The sequence below is a fragment of the Chlamydotis macqueenii genome, chromosome 3, assembly GCF_036417535.1.
Source record: "Chlamydotis macqueenii isolate bChlMac1 chromosome 3, bChlMac1.mat, whole genome shotgun sequence".
Taxonomy (NCBI): Eukaryota; Metazoa; Chordata; class Aves; order Otidiformes; family Otididae; genus Chlamydotis; species Chlamydotis macqueenii.
In genome coordinates this window covers 125,457,761-125,482,640 of record NC_141558.1, presented here as the reverse complement: position 1 = coordinate 125,482,640, position 24,880 = coordinate 125,457,761, and the positions used below count along the sequence as shown (strand labels likewise).

Sequence of the window (24,880 nt, the reverse complement as noted above, 5' to 3'; positions counted from 1 at the left end):
TTACAGAAAAGAAAGGAGCCACAGTATCTTAATATTTAGGATTTAGTGTCATTCTAAAAGCAGAAGAAATAAACTGCAAAATATGCACCATTACTGGCACTTCTCACACTGAGATCTTCTCTTAACTTTCTGAGATGCAAACTGCCTCAGTAAGATCGTCAGCATTGAATTGGCAGATAATTCATCCAAATTCTGTCAAAAACTGTAGTTTCCATGGTGACATGTGTAATAGAGGAAAGTTAAGATCCAGAATTAGATCAGCCCTTCCAGTCTGTGGATAAATACACTGGGATTAAGGAGAACATGAACAAGGTCCATGGAGTAGAAAATTAATGAGGTCTGAACAACTTCAAACCTCTTTTGAGGATCAGCCACCGTAACTTCAACCATGGCTTCACCAGGAGGGTAACTGCACCCTACAAGGTCCCAAGTATCATGCAAAGAAAACTGTCACACAGAAGAGCCCTTGCAGAACATGAAATTGTTGACACAGATGTAGATGGTCTGAACCAAAGCATGCACACTCTTGATTCAAACTAACACACTTGCAAACACATCCACTACAGTTTCAGTCACTCCTGAATTCCACAAGACTTCCAGTCTATATGTAAAAGCAACAGTTGGGTTTTTTAAAATTAAAAAATAGCCATTTTGAACCTTACAGACCCATACACTGAAAAACGCTAAGCTTCTCAACTCAACGATTTAGCAACAAAAGTGATAAAATGCACCCGTATTTTCTTCAGTTACTAAAAAAATATTCTCAAATCTGATTTTAATTTTTCCTGAAATAGTGCTTTTTGAGGTTTTCAACTTTGACTAAGCTTCTGCAGTAAGCACAGAAGAATAAAAATACATCATAATGGCTTTAATGATTTGTAACACAGCAAATTAATAGCTGGTGGAAAAACCAGAATATCGATCTGCTGTCTTTTGAAACCTAAGACATGAATTTTTAAAAAGTATTGCAAAGATTTTAAGTGATTGTTAACACACACATATTCTGATGCTTTTACATGCACAGCCAAAATGCTTTTGGTGCATAATTATTAAATACAATCATCACAACTTGATAACTTGGCTGTAATATCTCTCAAGTTGTGAGAAACTGGGCAGTTTATGATTCATGCCAAGAGTGGGTAACAAAAAAATATACATAATAAACGCACAAGCTGCACAGAATCTGGCCTTTTATACTGTGGGCATCCTAACAGGACAGCTGTCAGGCTCCTTCAGGGTTAGCAAATTGCGTCTGGAATGTTCAATCTACCCACACCTCTGTAACCCTCCTCAGTCTCCCTCTCAGCCACTTAACTCTCATCTTCAAGATCAGTAACAATTCACATCTTTTTAACAGGATATGTCTCTACATTAACTCCTCCTATTGCATATTCAAATACTATCGAAATTCTTCATCGTCGATTTTGTGATAAGGTGGAGGAACACCTTCACACAGAAGATCTTTTTAGTAATTAACAGATGTTAGCACAGTCACAGCTTGGAAAGCACTTCCAAGACAAGGGGAAGGATTCATGCTGGGACAAGAGGGAGAAACAAAAAAGGGTACTAGTGGTGGCATCCGACATTCTAGCCAAAATTCTGCTTGCCTGACCCAGTAACAGTGCCTGCTTCATCCTAGCACTGTAAATGCATTTTAGCATTTACATTTAGAGCTACAGAAATGCTAAAACCGACTTCCTGCCCAAAGAGTCACGGAGTTTGCAAGAAGTCAGTATAAACCTGTCATTGATAAATTAATTAATTCAGGCTTCGTTCCTAGAAACTTAGAAAATTATCTTCAAAAGTCCTCCAAAATATAAAGTCTTTTCCAGCACCTCTTAATTTTTAATCACGGCAAAAAGACATTTAGCCAAGGATTATCAAAAGAAAAAAATGTTTTGTAGTACTCACTACTACTCTTTTTGGTCCCCAAGGTCTGGCCATCTTCAAGAGAGTTTGAGCCCACAGAGGAACTATCCTGACTGTCCTGGTGGGGCAGCTGAAGAAATCCTTCACTGGACTCTGAACGGGTAGGCACAAGGGTCACAGACTTCAAACGTTCTCGATTAACATCCTTCTTAGATTTTATCAGCTTCTTCATTTTCAGAGCAATCCAGTTGCCCCTTCTGTTATCAATAATACAGTACATTTATTGCATTTATAATACATTACTTATGCCTTCAGACTTTTCCTAATTTGTATGCAAGAATACAGACATGATTCTGCTCCCCTGAAGTTTAATGAAAACTTGATTTTCAGCTGGAACAGAATAGGTATGTCATGGTTTAGATCTGTGTTTATTTTTCTATCATGTTCATCAGTACCTTCTTGGTGGAGATGGTTCATAAAACTTATACTGATCCATTATCTTCTCCTCCAATTTCTCCTTCTGTCTTCTTAATTCATTTAGCTTGTCACTGTAAACATAAATTAATGATAATGTATGCTTAAAAAATGTATATATAATGTGTGAGTAGCATGCTCCTTTGGCTGTTATCTAAGTTGTCACTTTTAATGAGGAATTCTTATATAACACTCGTTTCTTATTGAAAAATCAAGAAAAAGATACAGCAAACAAGCAGTCTTATGTTTAACATGATACAAAATTAAAAAAACTCCATTTCTCTTTATTACATAACAGAATTTCCTCCTTTTAAAATAATAATAAAATGCATATAGGCTCTACCAGAATCATTTAGACAAGCACATTTTCTCTTCTCTTAAATCCACTATAAAAATTCACAGATTACAAATGTAGGAACTTTGCTTGTAGTAGAATGCGGAATAAATAACATTTTTATTCCTCATTTGCATCATCAGCAACGAACACAGTTGCCCTCATCCTTTAGAACTAAACATACAATGTTCATAGTTTGAGTTGTCTGCTTTTCATATGTAATTTAAATTTTTATTTTAAAAAGAGAAACATTTCAGAAGTAACATATGTGTTAATTTCTATATAAAACAGAAGCTTTTTACTTAAATATAGGCATTAGTGTAACTGCCCTAATCACATTATTTAATTGTTTTAAAAACTCACATGTACTGCCTTTGCTCTACATGGAAGAGATCCTTGCTTTCCATATTCTGCTCAAGTAATGTTCTATTCTGTAGCATTAGTGTCTGAATTTGATCTAGCAGATGTCTGTTTTCCTCCTCCAGATTTCCTTTAAGCTGGCTAAGCAGCTGTTAAAATATATGAAATGGTACATGCATATATATGTAAGCACATTTCACACACAGGTAATAAGATTATCAAGAAAATGTAGGTCTACAAAGGATTCTGATAGTCAAATCAAACAGAAACCTTAAGTAAATCATGACTCAACTGATAAAAGCCTCTTTGATGCTCTACATAACTTAAAATAGTTTACCTAACACATGAGCCCTACTTTTTTACTGTCTGTACAAAAAGCAAATTCGTCTTCAGACCAACTTCATTATCTATAAACCAAATGACTAATTCTCAAGCACTTCCTATGATTTTATGACTCTACAAATACCCTTACGTAAATATTACGATGATACCAGTCATGAAAAATAGCTTAATTCTCACATACCTCACATTGATTATTTAGTTTTGTAGATGTAATATCCAGTTGTTGGTACTGTTCTTTGAGTTTAGAAAACTCAGCTTCTAATCGTGTTTGTTCTAGTTTGGAATTGTTCAATAATGTTTTCAAATTCTTATGATCGGTTTGAAGAACTTCATTCTCTCTCGAGAGCTGACTATATGTATGACTAAGCCTGGAATTAAAAGACACCATAGAAGAATACATGCAGATAGGAGGAGATGTATTCACGACCCAGATTCCCTCTGAAGCATGAAATTTCCAGGGCGCTCTACTACTCCATAGAATACATACAAAAATCTATTAGTATCACACACATACTGTCAGTCAGTCACCTCCTCATCTAATTTTCTTAGGCATGCATTCTACCTTTAAGTCAAACACTCCGGGTTCTCCACATGTTTAAAAATAAAGCAGGATTTCTAAATGCAGACATCACAACTAGTTTTAAGATGCTATTTTGCAAAATACAAGAATCTTACAAAATGGCTAGAATTTCTTGCCAACACAAAATAGTAAGGAAATGGAAATGGTCCGAACTTATAATAATTTTTGTTGTGGCATTGTTTGGTTTTTATCCTGTTCAGTTTTTCTAAAATGACTGTATCCCAGACCAATGGAGTGGAGTTGCTATAAGGTATGGATCATAAGTGTCCTGAATTGCAGCGTGATGTATTAAGAAATGTGAGAGGATACAACACTTGCTTAAGCTGTACTGGCAAGTTCTCAGAGTTCTACTAATACACGCACTAGACTTTCACTTTACCTTTCATTTTCATCACAAAGTTTTTTATACTCTGCTGCTACAGTTTCATGTTTTTCATTTTGCTGCAGCATTTTCTCCTGTTCTGTCTTGAGTACTTTCTCCAGTTCTTCCAGCTGCACTTTCTGTTTCAGCAACTGATTGTACCTGCAAACAAAAAATCATATTTAAGTTTCCTATTTTGGAATTACAATGGGGAAATTTTTAAAAGGTGATCTTTCAAAGTCCTAAGTTCTTAATGTTATATTTAAGTAATACTAATTTTTTCATACTAGTTATACAGCGTTTTTGCTTTTTGCACAGGAATCACAGACTCTCATTTTACTTATGCATATTAGTATTTACCTATCTTCTAAGTCCTTATGCTCCACCTCCAGATTTTTGTGTGCAGATTTAAGACTTCCATGTTTAGCAATCAGAGATTCATACTCAGAAGCCTGGCGTTCATGCAGGTGCTCCAGCTTTTCATGATCTTTGAGAAGTGAATCATACAACGATTTCAGATCCTCACGTTCCTTGAGCACACATTCGTTCTCATTTTCTAAAGCAGACTGCTGGATCAACAGTTGTGCGTTCTGATTCATAAGAGATGTGCTTTGAGAATTAAGAGTGGAGTTTTCAACCTGCAGTGATAAGAATACCACAAGAGTTGCAAGTTTGCAAATTAATTTCATAGTCTGAATTATTTTGTCTGTCTCTTAATAAAAGATTTCTTGAGTTTAACCCTTAGCATCTTAGTAACCTTCCAATTATTCCAATACCTGATAACCTTTAATGCGAATACTTTTTTTTTTTAATTATATGCCAACAGACAATTCAAATTCAAAATATTCCAAGAATATTTTTTATAGCAGTATTGCCAAAAAGCAGTTAAGCATATGCTTAAATTGACACAGGGAGTGGTGTCAAATTATTATTTACCTTCAAATATCTGTTAAAGTGCTCTCTAGATGAGGCACATTTTCCTCTCAGCATTGACAGCTCTAGTATCAAAATATCTTCGAGAAATGGATCACCTGTGATCCTCATATCACAGAAGCCAAATCTGTGACATGACTAAAATAAAAGGAACTTTCATATCGGCATAGATTTTTTTTAAAAAACATCTTTATTGTACAGAATCTCTATGGTCACCATAAAATCCAAAAAATAACAACTCTACTTTGTGTGCCTCTGGGAAGATTAACCTAATATAATCCTTAGATATCTTAAAGAATCAGCGATACCTAACATGTCTGTCATCTGACTTCTGTTAAGACTACTTTTCTTCTCTTTCCTATTCAAGAGAGGAAAATCACTAACTACTGAGGCTTCTAATACCCTCAGGATATCTACTAAGGGAAAAAAAAAACCAAACAAAAATCTATCACTCCAGTGCACGCTGTTACTAAGGAACAAATCCCTTTCTCTTGGAACTGCAGCATGCTTTGTTACAGATGAGAAGGCTGAACCTTTCACTGGAAATGAAGTAATGTCTGATGGCATGTGTGTGCTGCGAAACTTCCCAGGCTGAATCCCAAGTTTGATTTAGTTCAGAATTCCCAGTTATCCTTTAAGACATCCTTTTTCTTGTATGTTCCTTACAGGTATCAGAAGGAATAGCACAATTACAGTTGCCTAAGAACGGTTTTGACCATGCAGACCAGCTTATTTTGCACTTTAGATTTAGCTAATAGTTAATTGCTTTTATTTTCATGAACGTATATCACCATCAACTCTAAATCAAAGTGAAAGGAGAGTTGTCTTGCAACTTGCCTGAAGCTATGAGGCTGAATTCTCAAGGAAGGAGAACAATTCCCTTTCTCAGTCTGTTGGGTCTAACATCATTCAATCATCCCCAGCAACACAAATAACACTGCTTGCTGAGGTTCACCACCACCACCACAAATGGAAAAAAAAAATTAAAGGTGGAAAATGCTTCCTCCTCCCACCTCACTGCCTCAATACTTTCAAATATCTAGATAATTCAGTCAATAGGTTTATCAGTCAGGAAAGGCCGGTGCTGTTGTGCAATTCATGAAGCAAAAAAGGAACTACATAGACATTCCTGCGTTTTTAAAAAATGGTATTACTAAATACTCAGAGATCTGAATCCCAGAGATACATCCTCATTTGTTTAAAATCGTATACTTCCGTGCCCACATGCACTAATTTTTAACGACTAGACGAGACACGGTGTGTGCACAAATGTTCTGTTTTGTTCGTAGGCTTGCCAGCCACAAAGGGGAGTACTGTGCACTAATTAGATTTCAATGTGGTAGATGGAAAGCGCATCTGTGGTACAACTGTGTTCCGCTTTCCAGAAACAGACAGGATGATAACTTGAGGCATCCACAAAACGCATTATTTGTTTACTTGTTTCAAAAGATTCCTTCACTCTTTGATTTCCATCCACTCACCATTTCTGATACCATTTACTATTTCTGCTAAATTGTGGACTTTGTATTCCCTCTTTAAGTAGATTCGATTCTCAGAGCTTAAAAAGCATTAGATCCATTAACTAAAATATTTCATTTATCAGAGAAAAAAGAAGATATGTATTTCATAATCCTGTTGAGTATGAAGAACATCATCTCAATTTTGGCCATAAGAGCTGCAAGATTCTGTGGGCAACCGTTTTTATAATTTCCATGGTTACACATTACCTTTTTCGCCTCTGAATTAAAACTTCATATATTTATGTAGTTTTCAAATGGTTCTTTTCAATTCTTCTGTACTTACTAACATCTTGATTTTCCCTTAACTATGGCTTTTACTTTTTTTTTAAACTCTATTTATAAAGATAGAAAAAATACTGGATTTATTAGAGTCTCTTTGGACACACTACTTCCCTGACCTAACTTAGAGGTAAAAAAGAAATGTTAAAATAATTACCTTAGAAGACTGGATAAGTGAATCTACTCCTAAGTATAAAGTCAAGAGTTTAAATTTGACAAACATAAAGCATCAAAATCAACTTCTAGAAATGTTATTATTCATCAAACAAACTATTATTCAACTTTTCTTAGTGCAGATTATTTGCGTATTACTTACTTTTCCATGTTTGTACCAGAAGCAAAATGTGACTTACAATACATCATTGCCGTTAGCCTTAGAACTTTTATTTGGGAAAAAAAACCAAACCAAAACAAAACAAAAAAAAACCCCAGAATTAATTTTCTTTTTGAGAGCAAAACAGGAAAATATTACCTGCAGCTTGGCATTTTGAGTTTGTAGAGTTGTATTTTGTTCCTGTAGAGAAACAGTCTGTCTCTGAAGTGCAAGAATCTGAGCCTGCAGATTGCTATTCTGTGTCTCAAGTTGCTTTAACTGTGTCTTCAGTGCTTGCTTCTCTGCCTGCAGTGTAGCATTCTTTGAATATGAAAAAAAAAAAAATAAAATTTGAGTTCACAGCTGTTTTCTGAACTTCAAGAAAAAAAGCTGCTCCTCCAAATCCAACAAAGTAATGTGACTTCACAGAGATTTACAGGGTGGAGCAAAACTGTAGATCACCTTATATAACCAAGCAGCGCACAGTGCTTTATCACTACAGGTTACGACTGAAGAAATGGGTAACTAATACTGCACCTATGGAGAAATAGAGAAATCTCCAGGACTTTTGTAAATAAGGATTATGTACAAGGGATTTAATAGAGATCTGCGGATTCAAAAGGGCAAGCTCAGGCTTCCACATTTACTTTAAAATGCTGGTCAAGTGCTTTACAGCATCTGTCAGTGCAGAATCCAGCTGCTTCATAAACTCATTTAATTCATATTCTGCATGGTATGTAAAGTAGGTGATAAATTGCACACTTTCTTAACAATTCTCTCATTCATATTACTGCAACAGCTCACAACAAATAATTAAAATCAGAATAATATTAAAAACATTTCTTACATTCCTTTCTACTTCGATTAATCTATCTTTAACTTTCAATAATTCTCTAGTAGTTTCCTGATTTTCCTTCTCCCACTTATTGACAGATTGATTGTCTTCTCCACTTCTTGGAGGAGAATTCTGAACCATCCTTTCCTCTTCTTGCCTTTGCTTGAGAGCTTCATAGTTCTTTTTCACCTGAAATTATTTAGGACAACTTAAATTAGGTTTACAATTTTCCATTTCCTACATCCTAACGTAATACATGACCATACCACTTTTCAAAGAACACAAATTGCCATACATATATATATATATATATGTTACTGTATTTGTATATGTTTGGGGAGATGATGTACAAATAATTTATGGATACTGACAGCTTAAACATAACGAACACTTGGGTTCACAGTCATACTTGACTAGCAGAAAGAGATCTTTATTTTCTATTTTATTTGAGTGCTTTAAATTGTATCCCGCAACTTTTATAATAAAGTACATCCAAGGAGATAGTATTTCTTTTTTTAACCAGTCCACTGAGACTGTTCAAGGTAGATCTGAAAATGTAACTTAGTAAGAAATGACTATTTTTGGCATCCAGAATGAAATCGACTTCAGATTATTTATCCACCTGACATATTCAATGACCAATGAAGAAACTCACCAACAACTTTCCATGTGATTTCAACACAGGGCCTGTATTACTGCAGTTTTAAAAAGCAGTCATACCTTTGTCCTGCTTCACACTAGCTGAACAATGCTCATCTTTTGCTGTCTTACACAAAAGGTCAAGTGTGGAAATAACAATAGCTGGTACAGGAGTAATTTCATCTTACAGAAAAAATGTTGTTCTCCTTACTGTTTTAAGTTCCTGACGGAGTTGCTGGTTTAAATTCGTTGACTCTTCTAAACGAGCCTCCAAAGCAGCAATTTTTTCTTCTTTTATTTCGAGAGACTTCTTCAGTGTGGATTCTAATTTTGACTCCAAAAGCTTGTACCTACTGATCAATGACATCACACACACACAAAAAAGTCTGTATTTCAAAAAATTATCTGAGGTATTTAAATTCAAAAAATATTCTGAAACAGTAGCTACATTCAAAAATGCTTGAATGCTGACTCTATTCAAAAGCATGAAGACACCTCAGTATTGGTATCAAGTCCTATGTCTAAAACAAAGGGAAGATGGTAGTCAAAAACATTTCTGAATCCTTCTCTCTTTTAAAACATATTAGCCATACTAAACACCACATTCAGCCACACCAGTAGGGCGCTGGCTTTATTCGGATCATTAGGGTGAGTGTGATGACAGCACTCTTCCTTCTGGCTCCGCTCCAGTGAATCCAGCGGGGACCTGAACTAAATTAGAATGTGAAGTATTTGGAGAGCAAGATTTTCATCAATTTCCATTTCCTGCCAGCTGACAAAGAGGAGGCACAAGGGAAGGAGATGGAACGCAGTACTTTGCAGGTGCACAGTCACTTGATGTATGAATGTGCAAATTGCTCACTCAGCCCAGCTGCTGGTATTTTAAGACTGTTACCACTCTGATGTGTAAAGCTTCTATTTTTTACCATTTTTACAATATTGCAGGGCACCTAAAAAACCCAAACCACATATTTGGGAGAGAAGTGGTCAGATTTAGCATGCATCAGTTTAGAACAGTATCTCCTGAAAACTGTCAGTCCATGATATTCTAATGAATTATTAGCCTTTTTAGAAAATACTGAAAATCACACTCATTAATCACTTTTAAACGGTTCCGTCACTATACATGTACTCCGAATTTGGAAAACATCCCACTTCTCTCCACAGTAGGATAAAATAAAAACAAATCACTAATATCCTCCTTTTCCAATCCTGACTGCTGAAGAATCTATCAGTAGTGAACGGAATAGATTGCAAGAGACTCCTGAACGGACAACAGCATCAGATCTAGTCAGGAACTGGAGCAGAAGACCAATGCTAAGAGAATTAATAAGTAGAAAGCTGTCCAATAGCATCACGTAGTAGGATGAAAATCCTAGATTTTAAGGTATAACAAGTAATACTCAGGGACTTAAGAAACAGTAGGCAGTCCATGACTGGCAGAATAGATAGCATTTCATCTTCTTGAGCTGCAGCATATATTCAGCTACAAAAAAGAACTTCTGTTACTGAAAAGTTACGCAATTACGAAGAAAACAAAGAAGGAAAAAGACTCAGTACCCAGTTGCCTTTTGAACACCTAATAATGAAAGACAGTACAAATTTTCTAGTATCACTGAGATTTGGGTATTTCAGATTCAGGGTTAAAATCCTCAAGTCGAAAACGGAACACACTTCAAAGCTAACTAACCCATCAAACATGGTCAGCTTAGACCCCAAAAGAAAGACTCTGAAGTGCTATTCAACAAAACACCACAAGCAGCTCTCTCCAATCAGTGAGACAAAAAGTGTGCTTTTTAAAATTTCTATCATCAAAATGAGGGAGGCAGATCAAAAATACACTAAAGTAATTTTGGCCATAATGAACCTAGCTTTCTACAGGCCTAATGAAACAGTTGCTAATGCCTCACCTCAGTCATAATATAAAGAAAGCAGTTCGGGGACCTTTTGGATGAATGAAAATGTTTAGAATAATGGCAAGGCAGGACAGCGGCAGGGTACAATTTCAAACAAACCACTTCGAAAACAAACATTCCCCATTCACAATCATCCAGCTCTAGATGAAGTTGTTAAAGATAGGTCTACATTCCAGTTTGAGAAGCAGCTCAGAACTGCAGCATAGCTCAAATTCCTTCACACCTAAAACTATTTGGTCACAAGCCTGAGCTCAGAAATATGCTTTACATAATGTTCTGGGCAAGCTTAACGATATAAAGCTCACTGCGTCTCTCCACAGATCAGCCTGAACAGGTACATCATACCCAACCTGACATCTAAATATCCTGTACCGTCAAATACTCCATCTGCTTTTGTGGTGCTTTCACAGGGGCAGTGCTGGACAATCAAGTTTGCCATAAACAGCTTTCTAGAAAGGCATTATCTCCTGCTGAAAGGCAATCTGCAAAGAACTAAGCATGAACTGTTCTTATGACAGTGCAGCAGAGCAACACCAAATTATAAGCAAACTAAGGCCAGCAGCAGACATGTGCCAAGCGCAGGTCAACCAGTGTGCAATGTTTAAGTCTGCTCTCTGGGCTGTGCTCTTAATATACAATATATACACAGCAAAAACCGTGCACTGGTTCCTTGAAAAAGGAATATCCATTAGAAGAGCACTACGGGAAGGTGGGGGAAACAAAAAGAAAATAACTTATTTGTGTAATTCCTACACATAGCTAATCTGGAAGCAAAGGAAGAAATGAAACAGGTCATGACAGATGCCAGAAGTATGTCAAAAATTCACATATAGATTATAATTGAATGAAAGCTGGATAAAACTCCCCATTCTACAGATAAACTAACTCCAAATTTTCTTCCAAATTCTAATTCATAGATCCATTAAAATATAGTTCTGTAAAATGCGAAGGGAGCGCTAATACTGTATGGCCCAAAGTCATAATTCATATAACGTCACACACCAACTAACCTATGAGAAGTGAACCCACAACATCTGATCGTTAGAAGCATAAGCACTTGCGTAAAGGACAAGTGTCATTGTCTGGAAAGTAGAAGTAGACTCATAAATCTTTTCATGCAGTATAATTTGCGAAAGCACCTTTACAGAGCAATATTCTCTCCCTTTGCAGGAGCGCTGACTCCAACCACCTGGAATCTAGAATGTGATTCAGAAAAGTGCTGCTCAATCTGGACTACTTCACTGAGGCAGTTTAAGCTTCAACTCAGCTCACGGATTGGTTCTTCTTTGTATATTCACCTAAGGACAAACCAAACGCACACTGTGCATTGTATGCTATACAGAACTGCTTCAATTGGAAGACATCACTCTAGCCAAAGCTCTGAGGACTTTTCTTGACAGAAGAACTCCTCATCTGTGAGCTGAAAAAGGTAGGTGTTAAGACACTGGCAGAAAACAAGAGCTGGTAACAGATTCTCCCTACAGGATTCTGGCACTACCCCAGTAACAGAACACTGTCAGCAAGTAAGGGAAACTGAAGAAAAATGTTTGCTTTTCTTTTGATATAAAAGGCTCAAAAATCAATCTACATGTTCATGACAATCCGTTGTAATAACAGATCACGACAGCAGTTGGTTGGGTTTTTTTTGAGGTTTTTTTTCAAGAGCACAACTGAAGAGCATCGTGTAATAAAGACTGGCTAGAAGCCCATACTAGTCCGCTTTTCTCCTGTCACAAGTTTACCCCAAACCCTGCAGCATAAGACAGAACATAACACACAGTAAAGGAAACAGATGTCAGGATAGCAGCTGCTTTATAATGGCAGGTGTGGTAGAGCGACGGAGCCAGGACAAAGTTTTGGAGACGCTAAAGTATTGGCTGCTTCCCAGTTTGTGTGAGTGGGAACGCAAACAGCTTCCTTTTGGTATGAAGAATTAGGAGGAAATAGTTGTCAGGAAAGAGTGAGACAGTTTAAGGCAACCGTTATGTGACAGAAGCATAAAAGCCATTTCTATCAGTCAAGCAGTCAAAAAGAAAGAAAAAAAAAAAAAACCAACAAAACCCTCAAACATTTTGGGCCTATTATCTTTTACCGCTACTGTTCCTGCTACTAACTAGAACATAAAACATTGTAATTATACATTACCTGTATCTACTGTCTTATTTCAATAAATTTCTTAGTAACTCACTTTCACAGACAGCTGAATGTAAAAGCACATCAACTACCTCACTAATTTCAAAGAACAGCAAGTTCCATTTTGAGTCTATTAATGTGCCTTGAAAATCTAAGAGCACACACAAAACCAGTCTGTAAAACCATTCCATCTTTATGAGTAAAAACGACCCTCGCATCTCCACTGTTCCAGGCAGGCCCTGACATTCTCACCTGTCATCACTGCTCTGTTCATCATGCAAGAGACGCTCCTTGTTTAAGCCTATTTTTTCAAGTTCATGGGCAAGTTTTTCTAGATCATTGTTCATTTGTTGAGTCTTCAATTTTTCATTCACCAAGTCCTTACACAGAAAAAATTACAGTCAAAATTATCATATAAATAAAATAATGTAGTCGTAATTCTAGAAGTGCCAAAGCAAGAGTCTTTTATCACTACAAGACTTGAATAACTCAATGTTAACTCTCCTTTCCTGCCAATTGTGACTTTCAGCTATGTTAGACACCACATTGTAAACTCTAATATGATTTCACTGTAGTCGTTTACTCCCTTCCTTTCTGTAGAATCTCCCTTTCAAATTCGGTCTTGGACATTTGGGAAAGGTTTCAGCCAGAACAAATACCAACACGAAGAACATGAACAATGTTCTTTTAGCAAAGGCTCCATGACAGTCTGTAAGCAACTTTACACAACTAAGTGCAATATGCTTATATTACTTCCTTTGTTTATTATGATCATACAAATTCTGATTATCTAACGCTTTCCCCACTGTAACCACTAAAGATGCTAATGCTATATAGATTAAAGCATAAAGAACAAAAAATACAAACTTTTTTTCAAAAATACAGATATAATTTTTCTACATTACAAGCATATAACAGGAATGGTAACTAATTTCTGTTTACCTCTCGTAAAGTGACAAGGGTTTTCTTATCAATAGTAGCTCTTTTCACAAGTTCTTTATTTTCTTTTTCTAGTTCTTTCAGGCGTACACACGACTCTTTATAGACAACTATTTCTTTAAATAGAGATTTATTTTCCTTTTCCAGATTACTAATTTTTACATTGTTTTCTTCTAAAGTACTATCTTTAATTTCTGCTTGTTGTCGAAGCCTTTTGTTTTCTTTTTCTAGCTGTTTCTTATCTTTTTCCAGTTGAGAAGTCTCTTGTTCTAACAACTTATTCTCCTTTTCCAATTGCTCTAGGCGCTTACTAGAGATTTTTAACTCTTCCAAGTTCTTTTGCAGAGTCTGATTTTCAGACTCTAAATCTTGCAATTCACTTTCTAATTGCTGAATCTTCTTATTGCTGTTTTCAAGGGCTTTCTGTAGCCTCTGATTTTCTGTGTCTAGGCCTTGGTAACTGACTTCCAAGCGTTCAGTTTTCTTAAACGAGGCTTTCATGAGTTCAAGGCTTTTTTTAAGTTGCTCCTTTTCACTCTCCAGTTCCTTATTTTCTAATTGTAACTGCGCCACTTTAATGTTTGTACACTTCAAGGACTCAATTGTTCTTCTTAATTCCAAGTTTTCCTCATCGAGTTGTGAATTCTCCTTTTCTAAGGATTCTAATTGAAAAGTGAGATTTTTTAGGCTATCCAAAGTTTTTTTGAGTTTTCTGTTTTCCATTTCCAGGTCTGAGTTTTCTTGTTCTAAGGCCTCTATCTTCTCACAAGTGATTTTTAAGTTAGTAATTTTTTTCTGTAATAATTCATTTTCCTTCTCCAGATGATGCAGCTCATTCTCAAGTTCTTCTGCTCTCTCCCCTTTCTCTTTATAGTGTTCCAGTTCTTTCCTGACTTGTTTTTTTTCAAATTCAATCTTATTTAACTTACTGCTGGTCTCTTTAATAGACTCATGAAGGATTTTATTTTCTTTTTCAATTTCTTTCATTCTCGCTTCAGCACTGATTTGTGAGCGTTGTCTCAGAGAAGCTACAGTTTGATTCAAATGATCATTTTCTTGTTCTAATAGCTTAATCTAATTTGGGAAGAAAAATTGAAAACTCTGGTGAATCACATGTCAACAAATAATTACTTCTATATATAAACTGAAAGTTACTAAGAAAATAAGATTACATCGTATTTCCCTTTTATTTTAAGTTTAAAAATAAATTATCTTACTCTACTAGTATTTACTTGCAGCATTACAAACATTGTGTATGTATACCAGTCAAAGTTTGACAATAAAATAAGTCAAAGTGAATCTTCAAGTATTTTCCTCTTGGATATTAATGGATAACATAAAAATAAAACAAAGCACAAACCAAAACAAAGCTGCTTCTATTTCTTAGCTTCATTTCATATTCATTTGGATTTAGCCAGATTTAGATTATTTTTCTTAAACTCTGTAATTTCCAGAGATACGTGTCCACAAAGAACAAAATGGCAGTCAAGTTCTAAACCAAACTTGAGATGGAGGAAGGTGTGGGAGCTAAAAAGTGTCTTTATTTCACTTGGAAAAAAAAAAGGTGATTTGTGTCATTTGCGGGCATCCTGATCACAGTCAGTAACATTTTGGGAAGAAACATATCTAAGTCACATCAATTTTTGAGTTAAAAAAACCTGCTAAGGATACATTGTTCCAAAACAGCTTCTAGAGAAAGTAAATCTTATTAGAACTGAATTACTTCCTTAGGTGAAAAATGCCCAGATCTACCTCAAGGATAACAGCAGCACTTGCATCTTAATTTTTAGTATTTCTTGATTTTTTAAATTTGAAGTTATTTGGGTATGTAACAACAGAGAGCAAAATCCAGAAAAGCCGTTTAAGTCAATATTTAAGAATACACTAATAACTCAGCATAAGAGATGTTTGAACAATAAACTGTTTTGGAGAAAAACAAAAGTGCCAGTTGCAAAGAAAAACAGACTGAGAAAATTACAGACTGTCCTTCCATATTTAAGTCTGAATGTATTAATTACAGCATCTAGGGCTCCGTTCCCACCAATGACAAACTGTTCTGAAACGACTAATGAGAAACTAATTAACAGGTGTCTAAAAACACAGCTTTATAACACTTCTTTACATAACCCGGTAAATACTGAACATGCGTAATTACTTTCCATGAATTCTGCTTCTATAATCCAAATATAATAATGATCAACGCCTCCATGATTTTTTACGAAATCCAGGGAACCTTGAACAGTCCCCTTCAATAAGCTTCAGCAGAGAAGTTGTACACGATGCGAAAGATGCTGCTAATCCATCACAGCTCCCAAGTATATTATTTTTAAGCAGAAATAGTCCCAGTGAAATGCTAGTCCTGCTCCAACATGTTTAAAACAATATGTATATCCCTGATGGTTGAATTGGGACTTATTCCAGAAAGATATAGTCCTTTAGAAATACACTTCTAATATAACGTATAAATCAATTACTGTAACAATTAACACTTCTAAACAAGACAAGCTGGCACATTTTCTTTAATATTATCGCCACTGTTCTCTCTAAACAACAAAACAACAGTATAGCTGCAATGCCAAATTCTGCTATCTCCCTACAAGTCCCAGCTAGAAATCATTCTAGTACAGGTGAAGATCAGGAAGCTGGATATGATGGTTCCTACCCCAGATAAAGAAGATTGTGAGCGACAGAGGAGGAACAGAGCGAGCAGCAGACAAGCTCTGCTACACTGGCTTCTGTCAGGTCCCTCCGAGGGACAGGCTGCTGTAATTCTCATTAGTGCTCCGACATTACTTCAAACACTGAGCAGCTGTCTGGAACCTGTTTTCCTCCATTGAGAGGTGCCTGGCTTACCTCCAAAGTTCCCAGTTCTCTATTTTGGCTGAGCTACACCGTCTAAGATAACTACAGCAAATGCACAGCCCATGAAAGCCGCAGAAGCATTACAAAACACTAAAAAGTTCTGAAGTTAACAGTAAAGCCTCAGCTAAAAAAGTGAGTCATGTCTCTCCCTGGCTGCAGGTCTCAGACAAGCTATTTCACTGCAGATATGTCCTTTTGGCAAATCTGCTACATTTACAATCCCTTTACTCCTGTAAAAAATTACAAAAGGGGAACAGCAGAGTACAAGGCAGCATTAAGACTTTTGATTCTGCTACTCACTTGTCGCTCTGAGTTTTCTCGAAGTGTTTCAAGTGTTTTTTCAAGCTGTGCTTTTTCTTTCATCAAATCTTTACTCAAATTTTGACTGTTCTGAAGACTTTGTTTCTCTTGGCTAATTTCATTCTCCAGCTCTTCAATCTAGGGAAAAATAAACAAATTTTTTCAAGTGTACTTAAAAGTGGCAATAGTATTACTCTTATCTGGGTTGAAGGTACCTTTATAAAAATGAATAAAGCAAGTTAAAGGAAAGAATAAAATGCATTTTTCTATTCTCTACCTAAAACAATTCATCTCTTCTAGGAATAAATTTACTTCTGCCAGAATTTTCTCCCTGGCTCAGAAGATTGTATCTATAAAGCATTGTTCCATTAAGGGGGGGAAAAAAAAAAAGAAAAAAAAAAAAAAAAAGGTCAGATTTTATTAGGCTCTGGGTATTCCCCAAGCATCTTTTTGTCTTTTAAAATTCCATTTTAGTGAGATTTATACTGCTCCTCCAAGTCCTTTTTAACTTACTAGAGCTGAATGTTGTTTGATCTTAACTTTTTCAAGAGATGCTTATGGTTATTCCTTTAGAATTAAATATACAGGTTTGTTTTGTTAAATGTCACCAGTCAGCAAAACTGTTTACAAGTGAAAATAACCAAGTGTGATTTTTCTGTCACACCTAAGCTATAATTAGTTACTTAGAAGCAATATGTACATATTTTTAAACAATCATCTGCCGGAAGGTTTATATTCTATGTCAACTCCACCATCCATATTCTCCAACCCTAGAGGAGTCCAGACATTACTCAGATCCCAGGCAGGGAGAATACTTTTAGAAACACATTTTTCAAATTATATATTAAATTGCTGCTAAATAATACTGAGAAATAAAATAATAAAAAGGTAGTAAAATGGAATTTGTTCTTTCATGAAGAAATTTCTTGACTGGAAATAAGCAAAAAGCACGGCATCAATTTACTCTTTGTCTTAGGATGAGAATACTAAGCTTTGATCAGGTTTTTTTTTTTTTGCTTCCCTCTCCCTCTTCGTCTCAATTTGAGATTTTCCTGGTCCCTTGCTTAGCAGACCAATGCATGTTTTACAGGGATATTGGCATTTTCATTCATTGGAGGAGCAATAACTGGCTGAGTCACCCCAGCAGGGATGCAGACTCTCTCCGGGAATCGAATTTATCCATGGCCTTTCCCAGCTGCCAACTGGGCACTGGGAGTGGAGTTCCTGTGGTCAGTGTCTGACACCATTTTTATCAGACTCTATATGAGCAGGTTTTTTTCAGAGAAAGTGCGTCCAGAGAGAGATAGACTACACACAGAGGATTCATAATAGACATTTTGTTTAACTTCATGCTTTTTGCTGAAGTGATCGCTGTTCAGAAGATTGTTTTTAGAGGCAGGTGAGAAAAAACGATATTACCAGACATCCAAAGTGGTAAGAACAGTATCAGACAATGACTACTGCTTGCTTCCTATAGCTGTTCCTTTCTTCTGTACCCTCTTAGCTGTCTTTCTGGTACTGTACAGAATCTCAAAGCAGCACACAGGCCGCTGCGAAAAATATCATATTGTTAAGAGATCAGAAAAACGTGGAAGTATGGAATACAGAAGGGATTTCTTTCAATTTATTATTTTTAATTATATCTTACTCACTCTTCTCTAAGAATAGTCTCTCTAATGTCCGACATCTGCTGAAGCAAAAGCTATTTCAGAAACTTTAGACATTTTACTCCACTGTAATTAGTTCCCATTTTTTTTTTAATTTTTATTCTCTATAAATATCACTGACTAAATTACTCTATTTGACATACATAATCTGGAGAGTCAAATTTTGTAGATGAGCACAAATAAATCTGAAAAACTCCTCCCATTCACTTGCTCATCAACACCTGGGCCCATTTTCTCCCAATTACAAATTAGGACATATGACTAAGTTTTCTGCTCAGGTGAAGCCTGTCCAATATGTCTATGTACGCATGCTTAACTGTTACAAAAATTAAAATAATGTTCTCAAGTTTCATAAAACAGTTTCATTACTTATTATGTCCCCAATATTAACATATTGATTTTTCCCCCCTCACTGGTGTAAGACCCTTCTGAATAAAATGGTCCCATTCTTACACCATTAATAAAAAAAAAGCATAATTAAAGAAAAGAAAAACCTCTCTGAGGTTTTTTCTTTTTTCACCATAAACTTACAAACATCATAATACCATCCAGACCCTAGTAATACTTTATCCAAAATAATGGCAATTCTAAAATTACCCTTTAGAAATAAAATGGCAAACAACATCAGGCAACTCATACACAATTCAAACATATACCGATGATTACCTTTTTGCTAAGTCTTTGGTTTTCTTTTTCCATTTTCAGAATCCTTGAACTACTGCCTTCTACAGAACCCACTGCACTTTGTAGTTCTTCCACTGTCTTCAGCAAACTTTGGTTTTCCATTTCCAGCTTCAGTAATCTGCTTGACGTCAGTTCATTCACCTCATGACCAAGCGATTTCTGTGGCACTGTAAGAGAAAAACATCATTAAAAAAAAGGTTACATATTACCTGCAGTTCCTGGACTTTGCGTTTTTAGACCTAGGGGATTTAGAAGCCTTTGACACTCCCCCAATGCCTTCTCGGTGAATAGAGCTAGTTAGAATTAATGATCTATCCTCTGTATCCAACACATAACACTGCAGATGCATAAAAGGAAATGTCCTACCCAGCCTACAGTTCCTAATCACAGCAGAGATTTGTTTCCTGCACCTGAGGATGTATCTCCACATCTCCACAAATCCTTTGTATGGCATCCAGTGTATGACCAAGCATACTATATTGGAAGAATCAAAATTTTTGCCACAGATGTAAGAAGCCTTAACAAATCTGTAACTTGGAGAACAGAAAAGCAAGAAGACTCGTGATCCGTGCTAGAGAGTATAGAAGTTCGAACGGCAACACAATGTACCTCTGTTTAAGTGAAAAAGAATCTACAAGAACAGAGACTTTTAATATAAGATGTATCTCCAAAGATACAAAGGACTGAATTAAAAAGAAAACCCACCACAACGAAAACACACACAAAAATAACCCCAAAACTGTCACATCTCTCCAGAGGATGAAAGACCCTGTACTTTACAAGTTAGGAGCTGTAACTTTCTAATGCAGTCTAGCCTCTGAGCTTTCAATTTTTCCATTTTATCAGTTTGCAAGTATTACTATGTTTACCTTCAGAAAGTTCAGTAGTCCTATTTATCTGTTCAAGTTCCCAGCCAAGATGCAACGATTCATCCATACTTTGTTTCTGAGCCATCTCTAGAGTCATATTTTCCTCCATGAGTTCCTCAATCTTCTTTCTGTCCATATCACGCTCCTTAAGAATTATTTCACATGTAACGATAAAAAAAAAAAGATATGTCTCAACATGCACAAAATATGTTAGTATCTAGTATGCCACACAGAAATACAAACGCAAACAGGACTGGCTTCATGATGAGTGTCTCACCTGGCTCCTTATAAACCCCTCACCCCACACATGCTACTTTAACAGGAATGAAGTGCAGCTGCAACTCTCAACATTTTGCAACAAATGAAAGTAAACAGAAGGTAAAAATTAGTCACCTTTTAGAGGAGAACTAAAAAAACCCTAAGCCACACAGGCAAATTATGACTATATTTTAGAATATTTACTTTTTGGAGAAGAACTAATTGAAAATATAAATAATTTGGGGAATAACCTTCTAAAAAATATATCACTACATCGCCAGAAATTGATGTATGAATAAACTCTTATTATCTAAGTATTTAAGTGACAACAGACTATCTTCACATAAAAAAAACCTGATCCTACAATTCTTACTAATGAGTATTTCTTATCATCATATTTTAGCTACCTGATTAAACACTGTACTGCCTTTAAGAATACTGCCTTTGCAATTTTTCCTTCCCTAGGCAGAGCCAAAGCTGCTGTAGGAAACTGTATCTAAAAAGCATTAGTAAACCAAGATATACCTTCCCCTTTTCTCACATCATTTTCACTGGAAGTTCTTTTATTAAAAATGGAAATGAAATTCAATGCCTATCAGTTGTCTGTCATCCTCCGTTTACACTTACCATCTCCATATCATGTAATTTAGCTTTTAATTGTAGATTCTCTTTTTCTAACTCATGTAATTTATCAGAACGGGCTCGGGTCCCCTCTAATTGATCTTCCAACATTGTCTTTGTTTCTAGCAACACTTGATTGTCTTCCTTTAACTCCTGCAAGAATTAAGCAGCAAAAAACCTCATAACAAAAGATATTTCCTTATTAATACAACCTTTGATACCCATCATAACTACTTGTAGAAACATTGCTCTAATGCTAAAACATACATTTTGAAGCTGTAACTTGATGAGGCTTTTTATAAAAAAACAAATTTACAGCAATTTCACATAACTGCAATATATGAAGTCTTTACAAAAATAGAATTTTACACAACTTAAGAGATATGAAATAGTCCCTAAACCATTAAGAATAAGGTGTTCATAATGACAATCAAACCATGTGATTTGAGATGTGAGCTGGAAAGACGTATTGCATGTATATGGACTACAGCTAAGCAAAAGGCTGATATCAAATAAAAGTTAGAGGTGTCAGGCTCAAAACGAACAAAAAGAAGTACTTCACACACCATGTAACTGAATGGTGGAGCTTACTGCTTCATGACTGTGTAGATGAAAAGGCTTAGACGTGTAGAGAAGTTATCCAATTCATGCAAAAGAAAGCCAAAAAGCTCAAAAGCGCCACCTCTGCGCGTGATTTTCCTGAGCAGAGGCTGCTGGAGGCTGGGAGAGCACAACAGGGAAGTATCACTAAGTGATACTGTTCTTGTACTCTCCTCTAAGCATCTACTATTGTCCCCTATCAAAGACTGGAGACTGATACAGATGCTCCTTTCAGTCTATAATTTATCTTCTTATAAGATGGAACTCCCTAATCTTCGGGTTGCAGAAAATGCAGAACAGAATAATTTCCTACAGGCCATAATTAGGTTTAAATGCCACTGAGCAAACTTATTTAAGCCCAAAGTCAGGACGTGATGCTGAAAATTCAACTGCATTCTTAAAATACAACCAGCCTTATTCAAAGGTCCTAAACAGCTTTAATTTATGTACATAGAGATTTTTTTCATGGCATCTGGTGAAAACAGCAGTATGTAAAAATATAAAATTGGCAATTTTACTCATGAAACAAAGACAAAACTTTTCAAACTTCAGCATGCAGTTAGCTGCAAAATCTGAAAACAGATCAGCAAATATAACAAATATTTATCCTTCATATTCTTCCCTACACAAATATTAACATTATTATTATTCTGAAGAAAAACCAACTAATTAACATCTGTCTCTATTCAAGCAAGCTTGAAAAATCAGATAGTTTACAAGCTATGAAACATGTAAACAATTTTTAGGCTTTTTCCTTGTTTAAACATTATATGAAAATGAAATTTCCACTGTTTTCTAACCCTGTACGCTGCTCTCTTTTCCTTTACCAATATTTTTTAACCGTATGCTTTCATCCCTCTTACAACAGTGGTAGCTCTACACAGTTTATAAAGTCATCAATGTAACATGATTTTCAAACACCTCACATAAAGGTGTTCCCTCTCTGCTCACCACTCACAGGACCTGATTTTCCACCAGACCTATGTATGCTAACCTATTACATCACACAGGTAACAGCCAACAACTCTGAGGAAATCTGAGAACATAAATCACAGCACTGGACCTCTATCACTGAGCCCAAGCTCCATAGCATTTTCTTGTTTAGAGTACGTCAAACACTGAGAAAAGATCCAGAGTTGGGAAGCAGTCACGGCCTTTGTTTTTACGTGACATGTGAAGGCAGCTTCGGAGCCTCCTCAAGAACGGATGTTTCAGTTAACACCTGTTAAGGTCTGCATTTGTGCATCTTGAGAAAGTTTCTTCAAATATCATCAGATTATTTCACATTACACGGTAAGATGATAAAACTAATTTCCACAAGCAAGGTTAAGAACAAGTCATCTTGGGGAAAAAAAAAAAAAAAAAAAAGCCTGAGGAACCATGAATTTCAGAAATGTCTAAAGCCCTTTCAGCAACGTGTTAATCTGCACCATGCACCTTGTCTCTCACTACAGTCTTTTGTTAACTTTTTTACACTGTAGTCCTCCAGCAAAAACTATCCATCTCATTTTCCATTAAAAAGCTAATAACTCCCACGTCAGCTGATAGGCTTTATTTCCAACTGAAGCTATTACTAGAAGTTTTGGATACAGGATCTACAACTGAACATTTAAAAGACTTTGGTTTTGCCTTGCAGTTTTCCCCCCTCTCAACAACAGCAGCTTTTATCAGCAGTAGCTATTTTATACTGTGACCTATGAAGTACACATTCATCAAAAGGTGTTAACTTTTAAACATCTAAAGAAAGAAGTCTATTTCCAGAGGATGCTATATCATTGCTCATTAGTGTTACAACATTTTTCAAATGCAGTAACTAGAATATTGGGGATATTGTATCACAGCTAGGCAGCAGTTCTGTGGGGAAGAAAGTCTGGCCGTTGCCACAGACCATAATGTCGACATGTTGCTTAGGAGTTGCTGTATTAGAAGGTGTACAGAAAAGTCATCCTTCCACTGTTTTCAGAACTGGTAAAACCATAACTAGAGTATGAGACCCTGTTTTGGGGATGCTAATTTAAGAAGGATAACAATTAAGACAGAACTGTGAGAATAGAAAAAACCACCTTGTAATGCAGAATGCTGCAGGGCTGTAGAGCATAAAAAGCTATGAGAGAGGACACGTGACATGTCACAGAAGAAAAATGCTGCTACGAGAGGCTGCAGACACTGCATCACTCAGGTCTTAAAGCACCAGTTAATGCCAAGCATTCATCTGGAGTGGTACGGGTATATAAAAATACCTTGCTTAAAGCACTTTTTTTTCTAATGACCACCTTGGAAATTTCTTTAAACTTTCATTAGTTTTGACTCCAACAGGTAATTGTTTCCTTCACAAATTCCGCCACCTTGGCATTTGCCGAACAAATTAGCCATTTACAGACAGAACGACGGCCTAATAACATCCTGCATATTGATGATGCTTCCTAAACTTCTAACTCATGACAGAACTGTAAGTGTCAGTGCACTTTTCTAGTATATTTTATCCATGGAATGCCGTTGTCCTATACTCATTTGTCTGTATAGCGGCTATTTCCTCAACACTTTACTTAGAAAAACACCTTCTCTTAGGAGACCCACAAGAAGAGAAAGAAATTATTGTATTTCTAGTATATTTTAAATTAATTCCTCCTTGAGTTTCTCAACACATAGCATATATCCTAAACAGAGGCTTTTACTGATCTTGCAAGCTTAGAGCTAGGCTGAACACTGCTGACTTCAAGTGAAACTGCATGGCATTAGACACAGGGACTCAACTAAAAACTGTGATTTATCACAAAAGACTACCACATATCCCAGAGCAAGAAGCTGTAACACTCGTCTCACATCCCAATGTTTAAGCCATCAAAATAACTTTGAAAAATCCACAGTAAACAAAAAATGATGGTTATTCAGTATCTTTTTCCTTAATATACCTCCACTCTAGCTTTGTAGAATTCGATATCATGCAGCCTCTCTTTATATCGGCTGACTTCACTTTCAAGCTTGTCGACTCGAATTGCCTTCTCACGAAGTGCATCTAATTCATCTCTATACACTCTGGCAGAACGGGCATCTGAAAGTAAATTCATATTCTAGAAAATAAGAAAACACAGAAATTAAAGGCAAGAATACTGGACAGTACATGCTGAAGTATAACATAGCAGCTTTATTATATAAATCAGGAGTAATGTAGAGGGATATTGTAAGTGGATT

General features: G+C 36.0%; 1 protein-coding gene across 1 annotated transcript in view; it reads right to left on the bottom strand.

Moving 5' to 3' along the window:
- CCDC88A (coiled-coil and HOOK domain protein 88A) overlaps positions 1-24,880 on the bottom strand; it is a 72,207-nt gene that overhangs the window by 11,968 nt on the left and 35,359 nt on the right. Inside the window, exons 11-26 of the mRNA XM_086744132.1 lie at positions 24,601-24,759; positions 21,095-21,241; positions 20,210-20,354; positions 19,323-19,507; positions 16,990-17,127; positions 13,831-14,901; positions 13,141-13,268; positions 9,051-9,192; positions 8,213-8,389; positions 7,525-7,686; positions 4,681-4,958; positions 4,339-4,482; positions 3,561-3,747; positions 3,041-3,186; positions 2,325-2,417; positions 1,912-2,126 (exon numbers count right to left, since the gene is read on the bottom strand). Coding sequence (XP_086600258.1) covers positions 1,912-2,126; positions 2,325-2,417; positions 3,041-3,186; positions 3,561-3,747; positions 4,339-4,482; positions 4,681-4,958; positions 7,525-7,686; positions 8,213-8,389; positions 9,051-9,192; positions 13,141-13,268; positions 13,831-14,901; positions 16,990-17,127; positions 19,323-19,507; positions 20,210-20,354; positions 21,095-21,241; positions 24,601-24,759 — 3,517 coding nt within the window. The remainder of the gene's footprint in view (positions 1-1,911; positions 2,127-2,324; positions 2,418-3,040; positions 3,187-3,560; positions 3,748-4,338; positions 4,483-4,680; positions 4,959-7,524; positions 7,687-8,212; positions 8,390-9,050; positions 9,193-13,140; positions 13,269-13,830; positions 14,902-16,989; positions 17,128-19,322; positions 19,508-20,209; positions 20,355-21,094; positions 21,242-24,600; positions 24,760-24,880) is intronic.